Raw genomic sequence first — 22860 nt, forward strand, 5'->3', positions numbered from 1 at the left:
GTCTGCCTGCCGATGCAGGGGACACGGGTTCGTGCCCCGGGTCCGGGAAGATCCCACATGCCGCGGAGCGGCTGGGCCCGTGAGCCATGGCCGCTGAGCCTGCGCATCCGGAGCCTGTGCTCCGCAACGGGAGAGGCCTCAACAATGAGAGGCCCGTGTACCCCAAAAAAATAAAAAATAAAATAAGGAAATGTATTGGATCGCTTCAGACTTCAGAGTGGATTGACTGAATGGTTTGACAATATATTTAAATACCTAGATTTTTTCCATCTCTTTGTTCTACGGTCCACAGTGCTTGCTTTATCTTGAGCCTAACTTCCCTTGTAGTGTAGGATAACTGACAACAGTAATTGAACTATGTGCTTCCTTAGCTATAACTGGTGGCAGAGATAATACCTCTTCCCAAACCATTTAATAAGGATTCTTCCTGTCAATTCCTTTGGGCCTATGAGGCCATGTGCCTACCCAGAACCAATAATTGTTGCCAAAGAAATGCCTGTACTGATTGGTTTAAACCTGGGTTCCAGACCACTCTTTAGTACAAAGGGATGGGATTGCAATGATTTTAGATCAAAGATTTAGATGAGGGGTTTTAGACTAAGAGTCTGCACACTAGGCCCCAGGGCCAAATCTGGTCTACCACCTATTGTAAATAAAGTTTTATTGGAACATAGTTACAGGCATTCTTTTCCTTATTGTTTGTGGCTGCTTTTGCATTACAGTGGGAGAGTTGAGTAGTTGGGACAGAGACCAAATGGCCCACAAATGAAAAATGCTTACTATCTGACTCTCTATAGAAAACTTTGCTGACCCCTGGTTTAGAGTAATCAGGAGCCATCCCTGGATCTGTGGCCAGTTGTATACACTGTATTACTGTGCTCAGTAAAGTAGGGTGGAATGGATGTTGGAGAGTCAGCCATTCACAATATCCAGTATATTTTGTTTCCATAAAACTGTTTATCCATTTGGCCCAGTAATTGTCCTCTTAGAGGTTTAATTTCCAGAATTAATCTTAGTTGATGCAAAGCTCTATCTAAGAGATTCTTTGAGTCATTTTTAATAATGAATTATCAGTGACTAAGTAAGTATTGATTTATTTTGTATATAATTTCCAAACGACAAAAAAGATTCTGGGTGTTTTTTTTTTTTATTGTTGTAAAGATGTTTCATGGCATGTTAAGTGAAAAAAGTTTGCCCAGCTACATATCAAGCCCATGATTCCAATTTATAATTAAATATATATTAATTGAAAAGAGTAGGAGGAAAGACAGCAACAGTTTGGTGAGAATATCGGCTATATTTTTAAGAAGGAAGTACACTTTTCTGTATTCTAGCTTTCTGGATGAATATGTATTCTTTCTTCAAACAGAAAGAAAGTAAATTTTAAAAAAGTGAATGAAACTAACACGTACTAGTACAGTGTTTCAACCTTTAAAAAAAGTTTATACTTGTAAAATACACATAACATATAATTAACCATCTTAACTGTTTTTAAGTGTACCGTTTCATGGTGTTAAGTATGTTCCTGTTGTACTATTATCATCCATCTTTAAAACTCTTCAGTGTACAAAACTCAAACTCTGTACCCATTAAACACTAACTCCTCGTTCTCCCTTTCTCCCACCTGCTGGCAACCACCATTCTACTTTCTGTCTATGAATTGGGCTACTCTAGGTTCCTCATATAAATGAAATCATAAGTGTTTCTTTTTGTGACTGGCTTATTTCACTTAGCATAGTGTCCTCAAGGTTCATCCATGTACAACAGATGTCCGAATTTCCTCCCTTTTTAAGGATGAATAATATTCCATGTATGTACATACCACATTTTGGCTGTCATGAATAATGCTGCTGTGAACATGGGTCTATGTATGTCTCTTCAAGACCTTGCTTTCAGTTTTTTGGAGTGTATACCCAGAAGTGGTATTGCTGGATCACATGGTAGTTCTATTTTTAATTTTTTGAGGAACTGCCATCTTTTCCACAGTAGCTACATCATTTTACATTCCTACCAACAGTGCATAAGTGTTCCAATTTATCCACATCCTCTCCAATACTTGTTATTTTCAGGTTTTTTGGTAGTAGCCATCCCTAATAGGTATGAGGTGATATCTCCTGGGTTTGATTTGCATTTTCCTAATGATTAGTTATGTTGAGCACCTTTTCATGTGCTTTTTGGCCACTTGCATATCTTCCTTGTAGAAATGTGTATCCAAATCCTTTGCCCGTTTTTAATCAGGTTTGTTTTTTTGTTGTTGAGTTGTAAGTTTCAAACTTTTTATTGCAACCCATAATAAAAAATGTTTTTCATTGCAACCTAGAGCACATGTGGATACATGTATCTGAAACAAAATTTTGCAAAATAATATTTAGCCTAACCACATGTAGTGGCATTTATGATCAAGTAGACTTTATTTAATGTGGCAAATCACAGGTACACACTTTTTATATTGATTTCATAAAGTAAGGACATCTTTTAATGCAGTCTTGGTTTCTCTGTACTTGCAAAGTGCTCAAATAAGCAATGTGTAAGGAGAGCACAGGAGATTGTGGGTGTTATGCTTTACTGGATATCACTTAGTGCCACTAAATGATTTAATTGTTTAAAAAAAGAAAAAACTCTCACCTGAGCAACTATATGCTTGTTTTTTTCCTCTAATTTAATTATCACCAGCATTAGTTTTAGTGCAGTATCTAACTGAACCCTGTTCCAGATTAATTTTTCTCAATTTTTATTCTGAAAAATGTCAAACCTATAGGAAAGTTGATAGAGTAATATATAATGAACACTTTTATACCCTTCATCTGTGTTTATGAGTTGTTAACTCATAAACATTACATTGTTTTATATGTGTTCATTTTTCTCCCTGAATCATAATAATTTAAACTAATTTGTAGACACCATGGTTCTTCACCCCTAACTACTTTAGGACAGCAGTCCCCAACCTTTTTGGCACCAGGGACGAGTTTCATGGAAGATGGTATTTCCATGAATCTGAGGCGGGGCAGGGGGATGGTTCAGGCAGTAATGCGAGCGATGGGGAGAGATGAGGAGCGGCATATGAAGCTTTCCTTGCTCGCTGGCCACTCACTTCCTGCTGTGCAGCCCAATTCCTAACAGGCCCTGGATATATTTCTTAAGAATAAGGGTACATTCCTACATAGACAAAATATTATTTTCACATTCAAGAAATTTAACACTGATATAATAAATGCTATCTAATGTACAGTCCATTTTCATATTTCCCCAGATGTCATAATAATGTCCTATAAGCTGGTTGCTTTTCTTAATCTGGAGACCAAGGATCATTTATTGCATCGTTAGCTTTCTTTAATCTCAAACAGTGCCACCACCTCGCTTTTTTTTTGTTTCTCTTGTTTTTATGACATTGGCCTTTTAATTTTTTTTTTTTTTAAGAATCCAGATTAGTTGCATTATAATATTAGATTTGTCTGATTGTTGCCACTAGTTTCAGATTAAACTTTTTTGGCAAGAATACAGGTGGTGGTGTGTCCTTCTTGGGGCATCACATCAGGAGCCCCGTAACTGTTTGTATTATTATTGGCAATGTGAAATTTGATGATCTGATTCAGGTGGTGGTTGCCAGGTTTCTTTAAATTAGGTACTTGTTTTTTCTCTTTGCAATTAATAGGTAAACTGTGGGTTGATAAATTTGAAGGTATGTGGATATCCTGTTGCCCAACAACCTTTCACAATAGTTTTAACATCCATTAGTAATTTTTACCTGAACCATGATAGATGCTTGGTGATTTTCTGATTCTATCATAAATTCTGTATGTATTAGCTGTTATACTTCTGTAAAGAAGAGTTTTCCCCTCTCTCTTCTTTTCTTTTTTCTTGTTTTAAAGTATCACTGTGGACTCATGGATTTTCTGATTTAATTTTGATTGACTCCATTTCAGGTTCTCTTTTATATTTCTCCAGTGAATAAATTGGTGGGTGCCCTGATGACGGTGTTATCCCTTTTTCCAGGTAAGAGCGTAGCAGTTTCTACTCTTCCTTCTTTTAATTTGTCCTGGACCTTTTTTCAAAAAATTAATTTATTTGTTTATTTTTGGCTGCACTGGATCTTTCTTTGTTGCTGCACGTGAGCTTTCCTTAGTTGCGGCAAGTGGGGGCTACTCTTCATTGCAGTGCGTGGACTTATCATTGCGGTGGCTTCTCTTGTTGCAGAGCACGGCTCTAGGTGTGCGAGCTTCAGAAGTTGTGGCACATGGGCTCAGTAGTTGTGGCGCCGGGCTTAGTTGCTCAGTGGCATGGTGGATCTTTCTGGACCAGGGCTTGAACCCGTGTCCCCTGCATTAGCAGGCGGATTCTTAACCACTGTACCAACAAGGAAGCCCTGTCCTGGACTTTTTTTTTTTTAGTATTAATTTATTTTTATTTTTTTGAATTTTATTTTATTTTTTATACAGCAGGTTCTTATTAGTTATCTATTTTATACATATTAGTATGTATACTTATTTATTTTTGGCTGCATTGGGTCTTCGTTACTATACTTATTTATTTCTGGCTGCATTGGGTCTTCGTTACTACCCACAGGCTTTCTCTAGTTGTGGTGAGCAGAGGTTACTCTTTGCTGTGGTGCGCAGGCATCTCATTCCAGTGGCTTCTCTTATTGTAGACCATGGGCTCTATGCATGCGGGCTTCATAGTTGTGGCACATGGGCTCAATAGTTGTGGCTCGCAGGCTCTGGAGCGCAGGCTCAGTAGTTGTGGCACATGGGCTTAGTTGCCCCACGGCATGTGGGATGTTCCTTGACCAGAGCTCAACCCCATGTCCCCTGCATTGGCAGGCGGATTCTTAACCACTGCTCCACCAGGGAAGTCCCTGGACCTTTGAATGATAAAAATTTTCAAGGAAAAAGTTGTTATGGTTAACATTCTATTTTTCTTTTCTCCAGAAGTTTATTTATTTTTTATTTTTTAAAAAAATATTTATTTACTTATTCGGCTGCACTGGGTCTTAGTTGCAGCACGTTGGATCTTCGTTGCGGCACACGGGATCTTTTAGTTGAGACATGGGGTAATCTTTTTTTTTTCTTTAACTAATTAATTATTTTTAATTTATTTTATTTTTGGCTGTGTTGGGTCTTCGTTGCTGCACACGGGCTTTCTCTACTTGCGGCGAGTGGGGCTACTCTTCATTGTGGTGCATGGGCTTCTCATTGTGGTGGCTTCTCTTGCTGCAGAGCACAGTCTCTAGGTACACAGGCTTCAGTAGTTGTGGCTCACGGGTTCTAGAGCGCAGGCTCAGTAGTTGTGGCGCACAGGCTTAGTTGCTCCATGGCATGTGGAATCTTCCCGGACCAGAGCTCGAACCTGTGTCCCCTGCATTGGCAGGCAGATTCTTAACCACTGCACCACCAGGGAAGCAACATGAGGGAATCTATTAGCTGTGGCATGTGGAATCTAGTTCCCTGACATTTTCACTTTGGCCATAGGTTTCTCTTTTGTCTGAGATTTTCTTTTCTCTCTCGTTTTTTTTTTTAATTTATTTTTTTATACAGCAGGTTATTATTAGACATCAATTAGATATACATCAGTGTATACATGTCAATCCCAATCTCCCAGTTCATCACACCACCACCACCCCACTCCCCACTGCTTTCCCCCCTTGATGTCCATACATTTGTTGTCTACATCTGTGTCTCTATTTCTGCCCAGCAAACTGGTTCATCTGTACCATTTTTCTAGGTTCCACATATATGTGTTAATATACATATTTGTTTTTCTCCTTCTGACTTACTTTACTCTGTATGACAGTCTCTAGATCCACACACGTCTCTACAAATGACCCAGTTTTGTTCCTTTTTATGGCTGAGTAATATTCCATTGTATATATGTACCACATCTTCTTTATCCATTTGTCTGTCGATGGGCATTTAGGTTGCTTCCATGACCTGGCTATTGTAAATAGTGCTGCAGTGAACATTGGGGTGCATGTGTCTTTTTGAATTATGGTTTTCTCTGGATATATGCCCAGGAGTGGGATTGCTGGGTCATATGGTAATTCTATTTTTAATTTTCTAAGGAACCTCCATACTGTTCTCCATAATGGCTGTATCAATTTACATTCCCACCAACAGTGCAAGAGGGTTCCCTTTTCTCCACACCCTCTCCAGCATTTGTTGTTTGTAGTTTTTCTGACGATGCCCATGCTAACTGGTGTGAGGTGATACCTCATAGTACTTTTGATTTGCATTTCTCTAATAGTGATGTTGAGCAGCTTTTCATGTGCTTCTTGGCCATCTGTGTCTTCTTTGGAGAAATGTCTATTTAGGTCTTCTGCCCATTTTTGGATTGGGATGTTTGTATTTTTAATATTGAGCTACATGAGCTATTTATATAATTTGGAGATTAATCCTTTGTCCATTGATTTGTTTGCAAATATTTTCTCCCACTCTGAGGGTTGTCTTTTCGTCTGTTTGTAGTTTCCTTTGCTGTGCAAAAGCTTTGAAGTTTCATTAGGTCCCATTTGTTTATTTTCGTTTTTATTTCCATTACTCTAGGAGGTGGATCAAAAAAAGATCTTGCTGTGATTTATGTCAAAGAGTGTTCTTCCTATGTTTTCCTCTGAGTTTTACAGTGGCCAGTCTTACATTTAGGTCTCTAATCCATTTTGAGTTTATTTTTGTGTATGGTGTTAGGGAGTGTTCTAATTTCATTCTTTTACATGTAGCTGTACAGTTTTCCCGGAACCACTTATTGAAGAGACTGTCTTTTCTCCATTGTATATCCTTGCCTCGTTTGTCATAGATTAGTTGACTGTAGGTGCGTGGCTTTATCTCTGGGCTTTCTATACTGTTCCATTGATCTATATTTCTGTTTATGTGCCAGTACCATATTGTCTTGATTACTGTAGCTTTGTAGTACAGTCTGAAGTCAGGGAGTCTGATTCCTCCAGCTCCGTTTTTTTCCCCTCAAGACTGCTTTGGCTATTGGGGGTCTTGTGTCTCCATACAAATTTTAAGATTTTTTTTTCCAGTTCTGTTAAAAATGCCATTGGTAATTTGATAGGGATTGCATTGAATCTGTAGATTGCTTTGGGTGGTAGAGTCAATTTCACAATGTTGATTCTTCCAATCCAAGAACATGGTATATCTCTCTGTTTGTATCATCTTTAATTTCTTTCATCAGTGTCTTACACTTTTCTGCATACAAGTCTTTTTTCTCCTAGGTAGGTTTATTCCTAGGTATTTTATTCTTTTTGTTGCAATGGTAAATGGGAGTATTTCCATAATTTCTCTTTCAGATTTTTCATCATTAGTGTATAGGAATGCAAGAGATTTCTGTGCATTAATTTTGTATCCTGCAACTTTAACAAATTCATTGATTAGCTCTCTGAGTTTACTGGTGGCATCTTTAGGATTCTCTATGTATAGTATCGTGTCATCTGCAAACAGTGACAGTTTTACTTCTTCTTTTCCAATTTGGATTCCTTTTATTTCTTTTTTTCTCTGATTGCCGTGGCTAGGACTTCTAAAACTATGTTGAATAATAGTGGCGAGAGTGGACATCCTTGTCTTGTTCCTGATCTTAGAGGAAATGTTGTCAGTTTCTCACCATTGAGAGTAATGTTTGCTGTGGGTTTGTCGTATATGGCCTTTATTATGTTGAGGTAGGTTCCCTCTATGCCCACTTTCTGGAGAGTTTTTATCACAAATGGGTGTTGAATTTTGTCAAAAGCTTTTTCTGCATCTATTGAGATGATCATATGGGTTTTATTCTTCAACTTGTTAATGTGGTGTATCACATTGATTGATTTGCATATATTGAAGAATCCTTGCATCCCTGGGGTAAATCCCACTCGATCATTGGGGTGTTGGTCATTTAACATCCTTTTAATTTGTTGTTGGGTTCTGTTTGCTAGTATTTTGTTGAGGATTTCTGCATCTATATTCATCAGTGATATTGGTCTGTAATTTTCTTTTTTTGTAGTATCTTTGTCTGGTTTTTGTATCAGGGTGATGGTGGCCTCGTAGAATGAGTTTGGGAGTGTTCCTTCCTCTGCAGTGTTTTTTTTTTTTTTTTTGCGGTACACGGGCCTCTCACTGTTCTGGCCTCTCCCATTGCAGACCACAGGCTCTGGACGCTTAGGCTCAGGGGCCATGGCTCATGGGCCTAGCCGCTCCGCGGCATGTGGGATCTTCCTAGACTGAGGCATGAACCCGCGTCCCCTGCATCGGCAGGCAGACTCTCAACCACTGCGCCACCAGGGAAGCCCCCTCTGCAGTTTTTTGGAAGAGTTTGAGAAGGATGGGTGTTAGCTCTTCTCTAAATGTTTGATAGAATTCACCTGTGAAGCCATCTGATCCTGGACTTGTGTTAGTTGGAAGTTTTTTTTTTTTTTTTTTTTTTCTGTACGTGGGCCTTTCACTGTTGTGGCCTCTTCTGTTACGGAGCACAGGCTCAGCGGCCATGGCTCACGGGCCCAGCCGCTCCGCAGCATGTGGGATCTTCCCGGACTGGGGAATGAAGCCGTGTCCCCTGCATCGGCTGGTGGACTCTCAACCACTGAGCTACCAGGGAAGCCCAAGTCAGAAGATTTTTAATCACAGTTTCAATTTCATTACTTCTGCTTGGTCTGTTCATATTTTCTATTTCTTCCTGGTTCAGTCTTGGAAGGTTATACCTTTCTAAGAATTTGTCCATTTCTTCCAGGTTGTCCATTTTATTGGCATAGAGTTGCTTGTAGTAGTCTCTTAGGATGCTTTGTATTTCTGCAGTGTCTATTGTAACATCTCCTTTTTCATTTTTGATTTTATTGATTTGAGTCCTCTCCCTGTTTTTCTTGATGAGTCTGGCTAATGGTTTATCAATTTTGTTTATCTTCTCAAAGAACCAACTTTTAGATTTATTGCTCTTTGCCATTGTTTTCTTTGTTTCTATTTCATTTATTTCTGCTCTGGTCTTTATGATTTCTTTCCTTCTGCTAACTTTGGGTTTTGTTTGTTCTTCTTTCTCTAGTTCCTTTAGGTGTAAGTTTAGATTGTTTATTTGAGATGTTTCTTGTTTCTTGAGGTAAGATTGTATAGCTATAAACTTCCCTCTTAGAACTGCTTTTTTTTTTTTTTTTTTTTTTTTTTTTGCGGTACGCGGGCCTCTCACTGTTGTGGCCTCTCCCGTTGCGGAGCACAGGCTCCGGACGCACAGGCTCAGCGGCCATGGCTCACGGGCCCAGCCGCTCCGCGGCATGCGGGATCTTCCCGGACCAGGGCACGAACCCGTGTCCCCTGCATCGGCAGGCGGACTCTCCACCACTGCGCCACCAGGGAAGCCCTAGAACTGCTTTTGCTGCATCCCATGGGTTTTGGATCGTTGTGTTTTCATTGTCATGTGTCTCTAGGTATTTTTTGATTTCCTCTTTGATTTCTTCAGTGATCTCTGGGTTATTTAGTAACGTATAGTTTAGCCTTCATGTGTTTGTGTTTTTTATGTTTGTTTCCCTGTAATTGATTTCTGATCTCATAGCATTGTGGTCAGAAAAGATGCTTGATATGATTTCAGTTTTCTTTACTGAGGCTTGACTTGTGACCCAAGATGTGATCTATCCTGGAGAATGTTCCGTGCGCACTTGAGAAGAAAGTGTAATCTGCTGTTTTTGGATGGAATGTCCTATTAATATCAAATCTATCTGGTCTACTGTGTCATTTAAAGCTTGTGTTTCCTTATTAATTTTCTGTCTGGATGATCTGTTCATTGGTGTAAGTGAGGTGTTAAAGTCCCCCACTATGATTGTGTTACTGTCGATTTCCTCTTTTATAGCTGTTAGCAGTTGCCTTATGTATTGAGGTGCTCCTATGTTGGGTGCATATATATTTATAATTGTTCTATCTTCTTCTTGGATTGATCCCTTGATCTTCATGTAGTGTCCTTCCTTGTCTCTTGTAACATTCTTTATTTTAAAGTTTATTTCATCTGATATGAGTATTGCTACTCCAGCTTTCTTTTGATTTCCATTTGCATGGAATATCTTTTTCCATCCCCTCACTTTCAGTCTGTATGTGTCCCTAAGTCTGAAGTGGGTCTCTTGTAGACATTATATATATGGGTCTTGTTTTTGTATCCATTCAGCGAGGCTTTGTCATTTGGTTGGGGCTTTTAATCCATTCACATTTAAGGTAATTATCGATATGTATGTTCCTATGACCATATTCTTAATTGTTTTGGGTTTGTTTCTGTAAGTCCTTTTCTTCTCTTGTGTTTTCCACTTAGAGAAGTTCCTTTAGCGTTTGTTGTTGAGCTGGTTTGGTGGTGCTGAAATCTCTTAGCTTTTGCTTGTCTGTAAAGCTTTTGATTACTCCATTGAATCTGAATGAGATCCTTGCCAGGTAGAGTAATCTTGGTTGTAGGTTCTTCCCTTTCAACACTTTAAATATGTAGTGCCACTCAATTCTGGCTTGTAGAGTTTCTGTTGAGAAATCAGCTGTTAATCTTACGCAAATTCCCTTGTATGCTATTTGTCGTTTTTCCCTTGTTGCTTTTAATAATTTTTCTTTGCCTTTAATTTTTGTCAACTTGATTACTATGTGTCTCAGTGTGTTTCTCCCTGTGTCTATCCTGCCTAGGACTCTCTGTGCTTCCTGGACTTGGGTGGCTATTTCCTTTCCCATGTTAGGGAAGTTTTCGACTATAATCTCTTCAATTAATTTTTCGGGTCCTTTCTCTCTCTTTTCTCCTTCTGGGACCTGTATTATGCGAATGTTATTGCGTTTAATGTTGTCCCAGAGGTCTCTTAGACTGTCTTCATTTCTTTTCATTCTTTTTTCTTTATTCTCTTCCACAGCAGTGAATTCCACCATTCTGTCTTCCAGGTCATTTATCCGTTCTTCTACCTCAGTTATTCTGCTATTGATTCCTTCTAGTGTAGTTTTCATTTCAGTTATTGTATTGTTCATCTCTGTTTGTTTGCTCCTTAATTCTTCTAGGTCTTTGTTACACATTTCTTGCATCTTCTCAATCTTTGCCTCTATTCTTTTTCTGAGGTCCTGGATCATCTTCACTATCATCATTCTGAATTCTTTTTCTGGAAAGTTGCCTATCTCCACTTCATGTAGTTGTTTTTCTGGGGTTTTATTTTGTTCCTTCATCTGGTACTTAGCCCTCTGCCTTTTCATCTTGTCCTTCTTCCTGTGAATGTAGTTTTTGTTCCACAGGCTGCAGTGTCCTTCCTTGCTTCTTGCTCTTGTTCTTCTTGCTTCTGCTCTCTGTTCTCTTTTTTCTCATTGAAATTTGTACAAACATAGCTTATTAAAATTTTTATAGGAGAGTTCCACTATTTTGATTATATTTTTTTATTTCATTTATTTTTTTATACAGCAGGTTCTTATTAGTTATCTACTTTGTACATATTAGTGTATACATGTCAATCCCAATCTTCCAATTCATCCCACCACCACCCCCACGTCCCACATTCCCCCTTTGGTGTCCATACATTTGTTGTCTACATCTGTGTCTCTATTTCTGACTTGCAAACCAGTTCATCTGTACCATTTTTCTAGATTCCACATATATGCGTTAATATACAATATTTGTATGTCTCTTTCTGACTTACCTCAAGGGAGTTCCACTATTTAAAACAGAATATACAACTCTTGTTCTTCCTTTACCTTATTATAAGCCAAACTATTCACCAATATTGTATGTTTTAGGCATGATTGAACATGGTCTCAGTGATAGTTCTCAATATAGACCCCGAAAGAGTATGTCTGAAGATGTTGGGCTTCAAGAAAGTAATCCCCCTGAAGATGAATTTGTTTCTATGCCTGCTCCTGACATTTCAAATACCAACCTGGAAACTGTCGAGAAAATCATGATGAGGAACTATGGAAGATACGCTGCCATCAAGACTGAAGAACCCTTGTTCCAGGTAGTTGATGACAACAGTGAAGGACAGGAACCCAATGACAACAATCAATATTTGAAACCTCCTTCTCGCCCATCTCCAGAGTCTTCAGAAAGTGACTGGGAGACCTTGGATCCTAGTGTCTTAGAGGACTCCTCCTTGAAAGAAAGAGAACAGGTGGGATCAGAACAGACAAACTCATTTCCAAAGGACTCTTTGCCCTCAGACAGTCCTCCGATTACTGTACAACCTCAAGCTAACACAGGCCAGGTAGTCCTGATACCAGGGCTAATTTCCGGTTTGGAAGAGGACCAGTATGGCATGCCCCTGGCCATCTTCACAAAGGTAAGGTTTAAAATGCTTTATTAAGGCCCTTAAGGATATAACAAAATCCTTTTAGAATTTAACTTTTAGTGTTAAACACATTTTCAGTCTGAAAATTTTTTCTTTGACTGTAAAATACACAGTGCTGTGGCATCTGTGACCATAGTGTAAGGCTATAGAGAATTAATTCAGGGGATTTTGAGGTCACCAACCACTGTATTTGGTCTGTTTTTAATTATTCAGGTTTATCTTTGGTGGGGGAGGAGGCAGTCTTGATTACATTAAATGAATGTATATTAAAATTTGATAATTCCCAAAGCTACAATTTTGTAAGAACAAAATTTTAAGCTTAGATGGCTACCTTAAATATTAGTACCCCTCATAGATATAATATAGTGTTTTGGTTAACTTGCCCTAAAAACTATTTTTTAATCTTTTTATGAAAAAACATTCAAAATATATTTATGATTTAACTTAAACACAACATAGTAAATCTAATTGAATCTTTAAGCCAGTATCTTATGTCCTAGGATATCATTTCTTAATGTCAGGAATATTTTAGGATTCTGGAAGCGACATTTGGGTTTTTTTGATTTTTTCATTCTACTCAGGAGAAACTCCTTATTTTATTGCCGTTCGTGAATTATTTTTCAAAATGGAACAGAAGAAAAAAATGCCATTTTTGTTTTTAAATAAATTTTATTAACTTATTTATTTATTTATGGCTGCATTGGGTTTTCACTAATGTGCGCAGGCTTCCTCTAGTTGCAGCGAGCAGGGGCTGTTCTTTTTTTTTTTTTTTTTTTTTTACAAGCCTTCCTGGCTGAACTAAACCAAATCACTAACCTACAGAACTGTAAGCAAATAAATGGTTGCCATTTTAAGCCACTTATCTGGGTGTGTTTGTTATGCAGCAAAAACTAACTGATACACTAGCTGCTCTCTCTTTTTTTTTTTTAATTTTTAATTTTTTTTATTTTTTGCTTTATAACAAATTTAATCAGTTATACATATACATATGTTCCCATATCCCCTCCCTTTTGCGTCTCCCTCCCACCCTCCCTATCCCACCCCTCCAGGCGGTCACAAAGCACTGAGCTGATCTCCCTGTGCTATGCGGCTGTTTCCCACTAGCTATCTACCTTACGTTTGGTAGTGTATATATGTCCATGCCTCTCTTTCGCTTTGTCACAGCTTACCCTTCCCCCTCCCCATATCCTCAAGTCCATTCTCTAGTAGGTCTGTGTCTTTATTCCTGTCTTACCCCTAGGTTCTTCATGACATTTTTTTTTCTTAAATTCCATATATATGTGTCAGCATAGAGTATTTGTCTTTCTCTTTCTGACTTACTTCACTCTGTATGACAGACTCTAGGTCCATCCACCTCATTACAAATAGCTCAATTTCATTTCTTTTTATGGCTGAGTAATATTCCATTGTATATATGTGCCACATCTTCTTTACCCATTCATCCGATGATGGACACTTAGGTTGTTTCCATCTCCGGGCTATTGTAAATAGGGCTGCTATGAACATTTTGGTACATGTCTCTTTTTGAATTATGGTTTTCTCAGGGTATATGCCCAGTAGTGGGATTGCTGGGTCATATGGTAGTTCTATTTGTAGTTTTTTAAGGAACCTCCATACCGTTCTCCATAGTGGCTGTACCAATTCACATTCCCACCAGCAGTGCAAGAGTGTTCCTTTTTTTCCACACCCTCTCCAGCATTTATTGTTTCTAGATTTTTTGATGATGGCCATTCTGACTGGTGTGAGATGATATCTCATTGTAGTTTTGATTTGCATTTCTCTAATGAGTAAAGATGTTGAGCATCCTTTCATGTGTTTGTTGGCAGTCTGTATATCTTCTGTGGAGAAATGTCTATTTAGGTCTTCTGCCCATTTTTGGATTGGGTTGTTTGTTTTTTTGTTGTTTTTGTTTTTTGTTATTGAGCTGCATGAGCTGCTTCATTGTGGTGCATGAGTTTCTCATTGCAGTGGGTTCTCTTGCTGCGGAGCACAGGCTCTAAGCGTGCGGCCTTCAGTAGTTGTGGCAGACGGGCTTAGTTGTTCCACGCTGTGTGGGATCTTCTCGGACCAGGGATCGAACCAGTGTCCCCTGTATAGGCAAGCGGATTCTTAACCACTGTGCCACCAGGGAAGTCCCCCGTTTCATTTTTTAGTCAAAAAGTATTTATTGCCTTCCTATGTGCTAGGCTCGTATTAGGTTCTAAATTCTTGCAACCATGGTCTTGGAATCTACCATGAAAGACAGATACATCTGTCCAGTAACTAGAGCAATGTTTTATGTTTTCTCGAAGTACCTTCCTTTATGCCTGAAGTAAAAGAAAATGGATAGTATTGACTTGAACATGTATTTCCACTAGATGATAAATTCTTTCTGGGTTTATTCAGTTTTACAAATAAGTACTTGCCCCAAGTTAGTGTTGCTGAATAGTTAACAGAAAATGCTGTCTTTGTTCATTTTGTGACCTGATAGGGGATGCTGAAATTATCTTAATTGATTTCATGATTGAACTAATGCACATTTTCTTAAAACTGGGATTCAGGAGCCTGGGGAGAAAGCTCAGGGCTCTCAAACTACTGAGTATACTCAATGGACACAAATTGTGGGTTTTCTGAATTCATATGTGAGTGTCATGACTGCCTATACTTTTTGGAGCCCTTACTTTGCTGCTTCACCCACCCACTCTAATTTTTATCACTGTGGAGATATCAAGAGGGAGGGATTTTGTTTTTGTCTGCCAGGTTGCCGAATTAAAGCAATGTTAATGTGTTCTGTGTGCTGTTAATAAACTGTTCGGCAGAATATTCTTTTTGTGTCCATTATACAAGTACTGAATATATGATGGGCTTACCACCATCATTATGGTAAATTAAACTTTTTTTTGGTTTTATGTTTTATTGTGTAATGATTCAAATCTAACTTGCTTAATCGCAGTTTCACATACAATCGCTGATTCTTTCATGTCAGTAGCTTTCAAATATGGAATATACTTAAAAGTGAATTGCCTTTAGGCTTTTTTTTTTTCTCTTGAAGATGTTAAAAATCCTTGTACAGAAGAACTAGGTTAAAAAGCATCTTTAAAAATATATTATTTATTTATTTTTGGCTGTGTTGGGTCTTCGTTGCCACACATGGAGTTTCTCTATTTGTGGCGAGCGGGGGCTACTTTTTGTTGTGGTGCGCGGGCTTCTCATTGCAGTGGCTTCTCTTGTTGAGAAGCTCGGGGTCTAGGTGCGTGGGCTCAGTAGTTGTGGCTCACGGGCTCTGGAGTGCAGGCTCAGTAGTTGTGGCACACGGGCTTAGTTGCTCTCTGGCATGTGGGGTCTTCCCGGACCAGGGCTCAAACCCGTGTCCCCTGCATTGGCAGGAGGATTCTTAACCACTGCACCACCAGGGAAGCCCACAGTTTGCAACTGTTTTAGTAAAACAAATATATGAAAGAATTAAAAGTATATGTAGTTGGAAGCCAAAATTTTTTTCTGCTACATGTATTAAACTGCTTTATGTATTGCTTCTGAGTTTATATTTGGTTTGCTTGCTTACAGAGTATCATATTCAAATTTAGGGAACCTACAGATAACTTGTGACTAGCTAAAAAGTAATGGATGCATGTGTTTTAGTTTTATTTAAGTGGCACTATACTGTTTTTTTTTCCTCTCAACATTGTTTTTAGTTTCATCCGTAATTTTGCCTGAAGTTGTGTATTATTATTCCTCTGTAGTTTTCTGTTTTTGGCTATTTTGCAGCTTACGAATTCTGTGGATGGACATTTACATTGTTTTAAATTTCTGGCTACTACAAATAATGCTTCTATGAAATTCTTATTCGGAAATCTTGGCTGTATACATGCAAGCATTTCTTTAGGATTCAGTACCTAGAAGTGGGAATACTGGATTACAGGGAATGGGTATGTTAGCTTTACTAGAATAATTCCAAACTGTTTTCTAAAGTGGTCGTGACAGTTTCCATTCCCATAGCAGTGGTTAAGAGTTCCCATTGTTTCACATTCTTACCAACACTTGTTATTGTCAAACTTCCTAATACTTAGCCAATCTGATAGTATCTTCTGGCTCTTAGTTTGTAATTTTTTTTCAGTAGTCACTGTTGAGGTTGAGCATCTTTTCATGTTCTTCTTAACCATTTGGATTTCCCTTTGTGTAGTAATTGTTCAAAGCTTCTGGGTTGTTTCCCTTGTTGTCACTGATTTGTGGGACTTAAAGCTTTGTAGTTTTGACTTTCACATTTTGGGTTTTATCTACCTGGAATTAATTTTTGTGTATGGTTGAGAAAGGGAGTCTGTCTCTGTGTTTTTTGTTGTTTCATTGGTGTATCTGTCTATCCCTGTGTCAGTCCTGCACTGTGTTAATTACCATGTATGTTGAGTCAGGCAGAGATTCCCCTCTTGCTATTGTTCTTCGAGAGTTTCTTAGCCCTTTGCATTTCCACATTAATTTTATGATCAGCTTAAGTTCTCAGTCACACAGGTTGAGATTTTGAGAGATTACCTTTAAACGCTAGATAAAATTTTGGAGAGAACTGACATCCCTGCAGTATGGAGGCTTCCAGTTCATGAACATGCTTATCATCCCTGAACAGAGGAGAGATGAGAAAATGGCAGTTGGTCCTGATGGCATTGTAGCCCTTCCCAAGTCGCAGTGGAGAAGGCACTGTACTTTTGCAGCTCTCTAGCAGATCAGCTCACAACAGGTTTGCCAGATTTACCAAGCTGAGGTGTGTTTTTTGATGTTATTTGTTTTTTAGTTTTAATTGTGGTTTAAAAAAAAACATAAGATTTATCTTTACCATTTTTTAAATTTTTATTTTTATTTTTTTCTTTATTTTTGGCTGCGTTAGGTCTTTGTTGTTGTGCGCGGGCTTTCTCTAGTTGCGGCAAGCGGGGGCTATTCTTTGTTGCGGTGCGTGGGCTTCTCATTGCGGTGGCTTCTCTTGTTGTGGAGCATGGGCTCTAGGGACACGGGCTTCAGTAGTTGTGGCACGTGGGCTCAGTAGTTGTGGCTCACAGGCTCTAGAGCTCAGGCTTTAGTAGTTGTGGTGCACGGGCTTAGTTGCTTTGCAGCATGTGGGATTTTCCCAGACTAGGGCTTGAACCCGTGTCCCCTGCATTGGCTGGCAGATTCTTAACCACTGCGCCACGAGGGAAGCCCCATCTCTACCATTTTTTTTAAATTAGTTAATTTATTTATTTTTGGCCGTGTTGGGTCTTCATTTCTGTGTGAGGGCTTTCTCTGTGGCAAGCGGGGGCCACTCTTCATCGCGGTGCGCAGGTCTCTCACTATCGCAGCCTCTCTTGTTGCAGAGCACAGGCTCCAGACGCGCAGGCTCAGTAGTTGTGGTTTACGGGCCTAGTTGCTCCACGACATGTGGGATCTTCCCAGATCAGGGCTCAAACCCGTGTCCCCTGCCTTAGCAGACAGATTCTCAACCACTGCGCCACCAGGGAAGCCCATCTCTACCATTTTTTAGTGCACAATTCAGTGGTGTTAAGTGTATTCTCATGGTTGTACTACAGATGTCTAGAACTTTCTCATCTTGCAAAACTGAAACTCTATAACCTTTAAGCCACAACTCCCCATTCTCCCCTCACCCCAGCCCTTGGCACCCATCATTGTTTCCATGAACTTGACTACTTTAAAATAGCTTACGTAAGTGGAATCATAATACAGCATTTATCTTTTTGTGACTTTCCTCTTTCAGTTAACATAATGTCCTCAAGGTTCATCCATGTTGTAGCATATGATAGGATCTCCTTCCTCCTCAAGGCTGAATAATATTCCATTGTACGTATATACCACATTTTCTTTATCCATTTATCCATCGATGGACATATGGGTTGCTTCTACATTTTGGCTATTTTGAGTAGTGCGGCTGTGAACATATGTGTGCAAATATCTCTTCAGTTTTTTTTTTTAACCGTTATATATGGCAGCTCCAATTGTGGAAGTTAAAGCATCCTAGAAAAGTGGAAAGCCATGGTGAGTTTGGGTGTAGAGGCTGCTCTATGTGAAAGTACCCAGGCTCTTGCTGCCACCAGACACTGAAGACCTTTAAAAGATTTAGGCTAAATTGACCGTCGTTAAAAGTAATGATGGCAAAATTTTAAGGCCATTTTGATCTACTATTTAAAATAACTTTATAAATATGTAATACTTTTACATGGTTCAATATTCAAAAGGTTCCAAAGCATCTATAATAAAAAGTCTCTCTCATTCCATCCCCTGCTATTCAGTTGCTCTCTCCAGGGGCAACCAACCTTATCTTTTTTTCTTTTTTTTAAGCAAAATATTCCTTGGGGATGAACTTCATCACTTGCTGCAGTGCGTTCCATCATATAGAAGAACATTTATTCATTGCCCTGTTCATGAATAGTTAGGGTTCCTGTCTTTTGCAGTGATAAGCAATGCTGCAATAAATAACTTTTTACAAATCTCACACATGAACAGGTGTATCTGTAGGATAAGTACAAGAAGTAAAATGCTGGGTCAAAGAATATATGTATGTATAATATTTTAGGGAATTTTTTTTCATATTTTTAAAAAGCTTTGAACTATTGCCTTTTTTTAAAAAAAACACATTCTTAGTTTTCATGCTGTTATAGACTTAGCCAAGAATTCCACTGTTGACGGTAGACTTTTCTTCTCTAACAGAATCAATTATGAAATGCAATACTATGAGCAGTTAAATCAATCTTTGTAAAAATTGGCAGTTCTGAGAGTGCCTTTATCAAGAAGGATTCTCAGGCCTAGTTGGGGGAGTAGGGTATTCTGGGGTCCATATCAAGTTTGAAAGAGCATTCAATTTGTAGTATTTATGTTTAGAAACAGGTAGTTGGGGAGCGGGGAGCCTGTTGTTTTTAATACATAGCACACAAAGTAAAGCATGACCTGTGAGCCTTGCACCAGCTGTTTGAGTGATTTGGCCTAAGGACCAGGGGTCCTTTCCACCTTTAGTCACAAGAGGGTGTGGGGCTTCCCTGGTGGCGCAGTGGTTGAGAGTCTGCCTGCCGATGCAGGGGACACGGGTTCGTGCCCCGGTCCGGGAGGATCCCGCATGCTGTGGAGCGGCTGGGCCCGTGAGCCATGGCCGCTGAGCCTGCGTGTCCGGAGCCTGTGCTCCGCAACGGGAGAGGCCGCAGCAGTGAGAGGCCCGCGTACCGCAAGAAAAAAAAAAAAGAGGGTGTGGGTTGAGAGGCACTGTATACTGAATATGTCTAATGCATAGACATAGATTTTTTTTTGCGGCTTCTATTAGTTTTATAGAGCAGAGGAAGACACTGTCAAGAAGAAGAATAAAACCAGGTTTCTAGACATATATTCCAACTTTTGGAAGTCTTCTTTCATGTTAAGTATGTAACAACCAGCTGTGAGGTACAAGGCAGATGGTACATGCACGGAAGGACACGCAGTAGCAGAAGGGGTGTCTCCTGCCCTCCGAGAAATTCGTCTCGTGAGGGAAACAAGACACTATCCAGATAACTATAGTCAGTGTTTCTTAAAAAAAGAAGGTGAGAATAAAAAATAAATGAATAAAACTGTCATCAAACTTGATTGAAACAGATTCAGGGTTTCAGCAAGTCCTCCCTCCTGCCTTCACATGCAAATTGTGCCACTAGTTGGAAATCTATCTTGATATAGAATCTTTCAGCAGAAATTCCATCTCCTCCTTCAGTGCATCACTCCAGTGCTAACACCTTCATTTTCAGGATATAGGCTGCTTTCTGTGCACTTAACTCCCTGCTGTGGCTTGGTGGTTAAAGTATAATTTTCAGGGCAATGGTATTTTCAAATGCAATTCAAATGGAAAGTAATTAAATACACTACTGCCACTGTCATTTGTGCTTTAAACATTTAGTGGCAAGTGTCTTGAACTACTGTTGCATAATTTTAAACAATAGGACAGTAAAATAATTGCTATGCAGTGTTTGCTATTCTTGTAATAATACTTTGCTGGTTATGTGCAAATGCATGTGTTTTAAAATTTTACAAACAGCTTTCTACTAAACAACATACTTTTTAATGGGCTTAATACTTCATTTCCTAAATGAAAAAAAATTCGGTTTGTTAGTTACAGTGGAGGCTTTTAAGTTGAACTGAGGAACAAAGTGGTCAAGTAAGACAGCCTTCATGGTAGACCACTTTGCCAAGATTGACCATTCATGGGGAAGCTTAGCAATTAACTGGCCTTAATACAGTCAGGACCTATGGTTGTTATTATTGGAATATTATTGTATTGAGTCCGAGATCAGCTGTGTTAGGAATGGTGTGGGGCTGGGGAAAGATGGGGCGTTTTTTTTTCCTACTGTTAGCTCTCTAGGCTTGAGGAGAGGCTTGGCTGTTCCATTACTTTTCTAATATTTTCCATTACTCTTGTAATTCAGGGATATCTGTGTTTGCCTTATATGGCATTGCAGCAACATCATCTTCTCTCTGATGTCACCATTCGAGGATTTGTTGCTGGAGCTACTAACATCCTTTTTCGACAACAGAAACACCTCAGTGATGCCATTGTGGAAGTAGGTTAAATATGAGTGTGGGTCCTTGACACCGCTGGTCTGTTTTCCTTCTTTCTTTTTGTTTTTCTTTTTTTTTTAACATCTTTATTGGAGTATAATTGCTCCACAATGGTGTGTTAGTTTCTGCTGTACAACAAAGTGAATCAGCTTTATGTATACATATATCCCCATTTCTCCTCCCTCTTGCATCTCCCTCCCTCCCACCCTCCCTATCCCACCCCTCTAGGTGATCACAAAACACCGAGCTGATTTCCCTGTGCTATGCACCTGCTTCCCACTAGCTGTCTGTTTTACACTTGGTTGTGTATATATGTCCATGCCACTCTCCCACTTCGTCCCAGCTTACCCTTCCCCCTCCCCATGTCCTCAAGTCCATTCTCTACGTCTGTGTCTTTATTCCTGTCCTGCCCCTAGGTTCTTCAGAATCTTTTTTTTTCTTTAGATTCCATATATATGTGTTAGTATATGGTATTTGTTTTTCTCTTTCTGATTCCTTCTTTCTTAATTGGAATTTGGGGCATAGTAATAATACTAATCGTGGTAATAGCTGCTTCCTTTGCCAGGCATCCTAAGTGCCTTAGGTATATGAACTGGTCTGGTTTTCATAACAACCTTTGAAATAGGCATTGTTACTGTCTGTATTACACCTGCAGAAGCTAAGGAACAGAGGGATCAGACAGCTACTAACTGGATGAGCCAGGATTCCTACCTAGGCAATCTGGTCCTACTACAGTCTCACAATTAAAATGTGTTTATCGTATAAATATTTTAAATACTTCTAGCTTGTTTAATATGCCCCGATATCAAGAGGAAGGAATTAGAGATAAATATTTGACATCTTATTAATATATAAGAAATTTAAATAATTTGTTCAATTTTACAATTAAAATAATTTTTACAAATGCTTGAGGGTGATTTCGGCCACCCTAAGGTTTTTGTAGTTTCTAACAGAAAGAACCAGAATGTGCTTCCTGGGAAAACGTTTATAATACAATAAATGAAACATCTGGGATTCAAAGCTATATGTATCCCAATTTTGAGGGAGAAAAATACATATACTTTCCAAGGCAGGAGGATACAGATGGGAGGACCACAGAGTTTTCTCAACATTATTGGTTACATTCTAGCTGTGCAGTTGGTTGGCAAGCTCATGAGTATTTGTTTTATTATTATACTTTAAAACTAACCTGTAAGTTACATATATTTCTTTCTGTATCAAGTATTACATAATAAAAATATTCCAAAGTGTCTGTGCAATCAAAGGAAAAATTTTTAGGAACTATATTTAATTGTATTCATTTCTGTTTGTATGATAAAGGTGATTTTAACTATACATTTCTATATTTTCCAAAATATTTAGTCAACGTGAATTACTTTTATAATTCAAGATTAAATATTTATGCATATATTTTCTAAGAACAGAAAATGAGCATTTTTAAAATAGTGAAAGAAAAAAACCTTCAGTGTAAAAAACCTGTCTCTTTCTTAGGCTCACCTTTTGAGAATGCTGTTATTCATATTTTTTATTTCCAGCTCCAACTTCCCAGTAGTTACTCTTTAAAGTGTGGCATGGATATCTGCGTGAATGCCCAGACTCTGACTTATACCTGGGTACCCTCTAGGTAGAAGAAGCTCTGATCCAGATCCATGATCCAGAACTCAGGAAGCTGCTTAACCCAACCACTGCAGACCTAAGGTTCGCAGATTACCTAGTGAGGCATGTGACCGAGAACCGGGATGATGTCTTCCTGGATGGCACGGGCTGGGAGGGAGGTGACGAATGGATTCGAGCCCAGTTTGCAGTCTACATCCATGCACTGCTGGCTGCCACGCTGCAGTTAGGTAAGGAGCTCACAGCCTCTTTCTCATTTTGTAACTCTTACGATGTTTTGAATTGCGTAAGAAACAAGTTTATGAAAAATTACCTGTCACTCCCTTATACAGACTTAATCACTCTTTGCATTTTGAGTACTTTATATCCTTCTAGACCTTTTTCTAAGCCTGTGTTTTGGATTTTAGTTTTGTGGTATTTGTGGTAGTCCTTTTACAAACATGGATCCCATTTTTCATGTTTTTTATAACTTAGTTTTTCTTTATAATAGAAACATA

General features: G+C 38.9%; 1 protein-coding gene across 1 annotated transcript in view; it reads left to right on the top strand.

Annotated features, from left to right (window-relative positions):
* The window catches only part of AVL9 (AVL9 cell migration associated), a 63365-nt gene that overhangs the window by 27955 nt on the left and 12550 nt on the right, over positions 1 to 22860 (top strand). The window contains exons 9-12 of the mRNA XM_082632887.1: positions 3924 to 3993; positions 11676 to 12214; positions 20617 to 20751; positions 22374 to 22593. Coding sequence (XP_082489013.1) covers positions 3924 to 3993; positions 11676 to 12214; positions 20617 to 20751; positions 22374 to 22593 — 964 coding nt within the window. The remainder of the gene's footprint in view (positions 1 to 3923; positions 3994 to 11675; positions 12215 to 20616; positions 20752 to 22373; positions 22594 to 22860) is intronic.

This window comes from Mesoplodon mirus (genome assembly GCF_964341445.2).
Source record: "Mesoplodon mirus genome assembly, chromosome: 9".
Classification (NCBI taxonomy): domain Eukaryota; kingdom Metazoa; phylum Chordata; class Mammalia; order Artiodactyla; family Ziphiidae; genus Mesoplodon; species Mesoplodon mirus.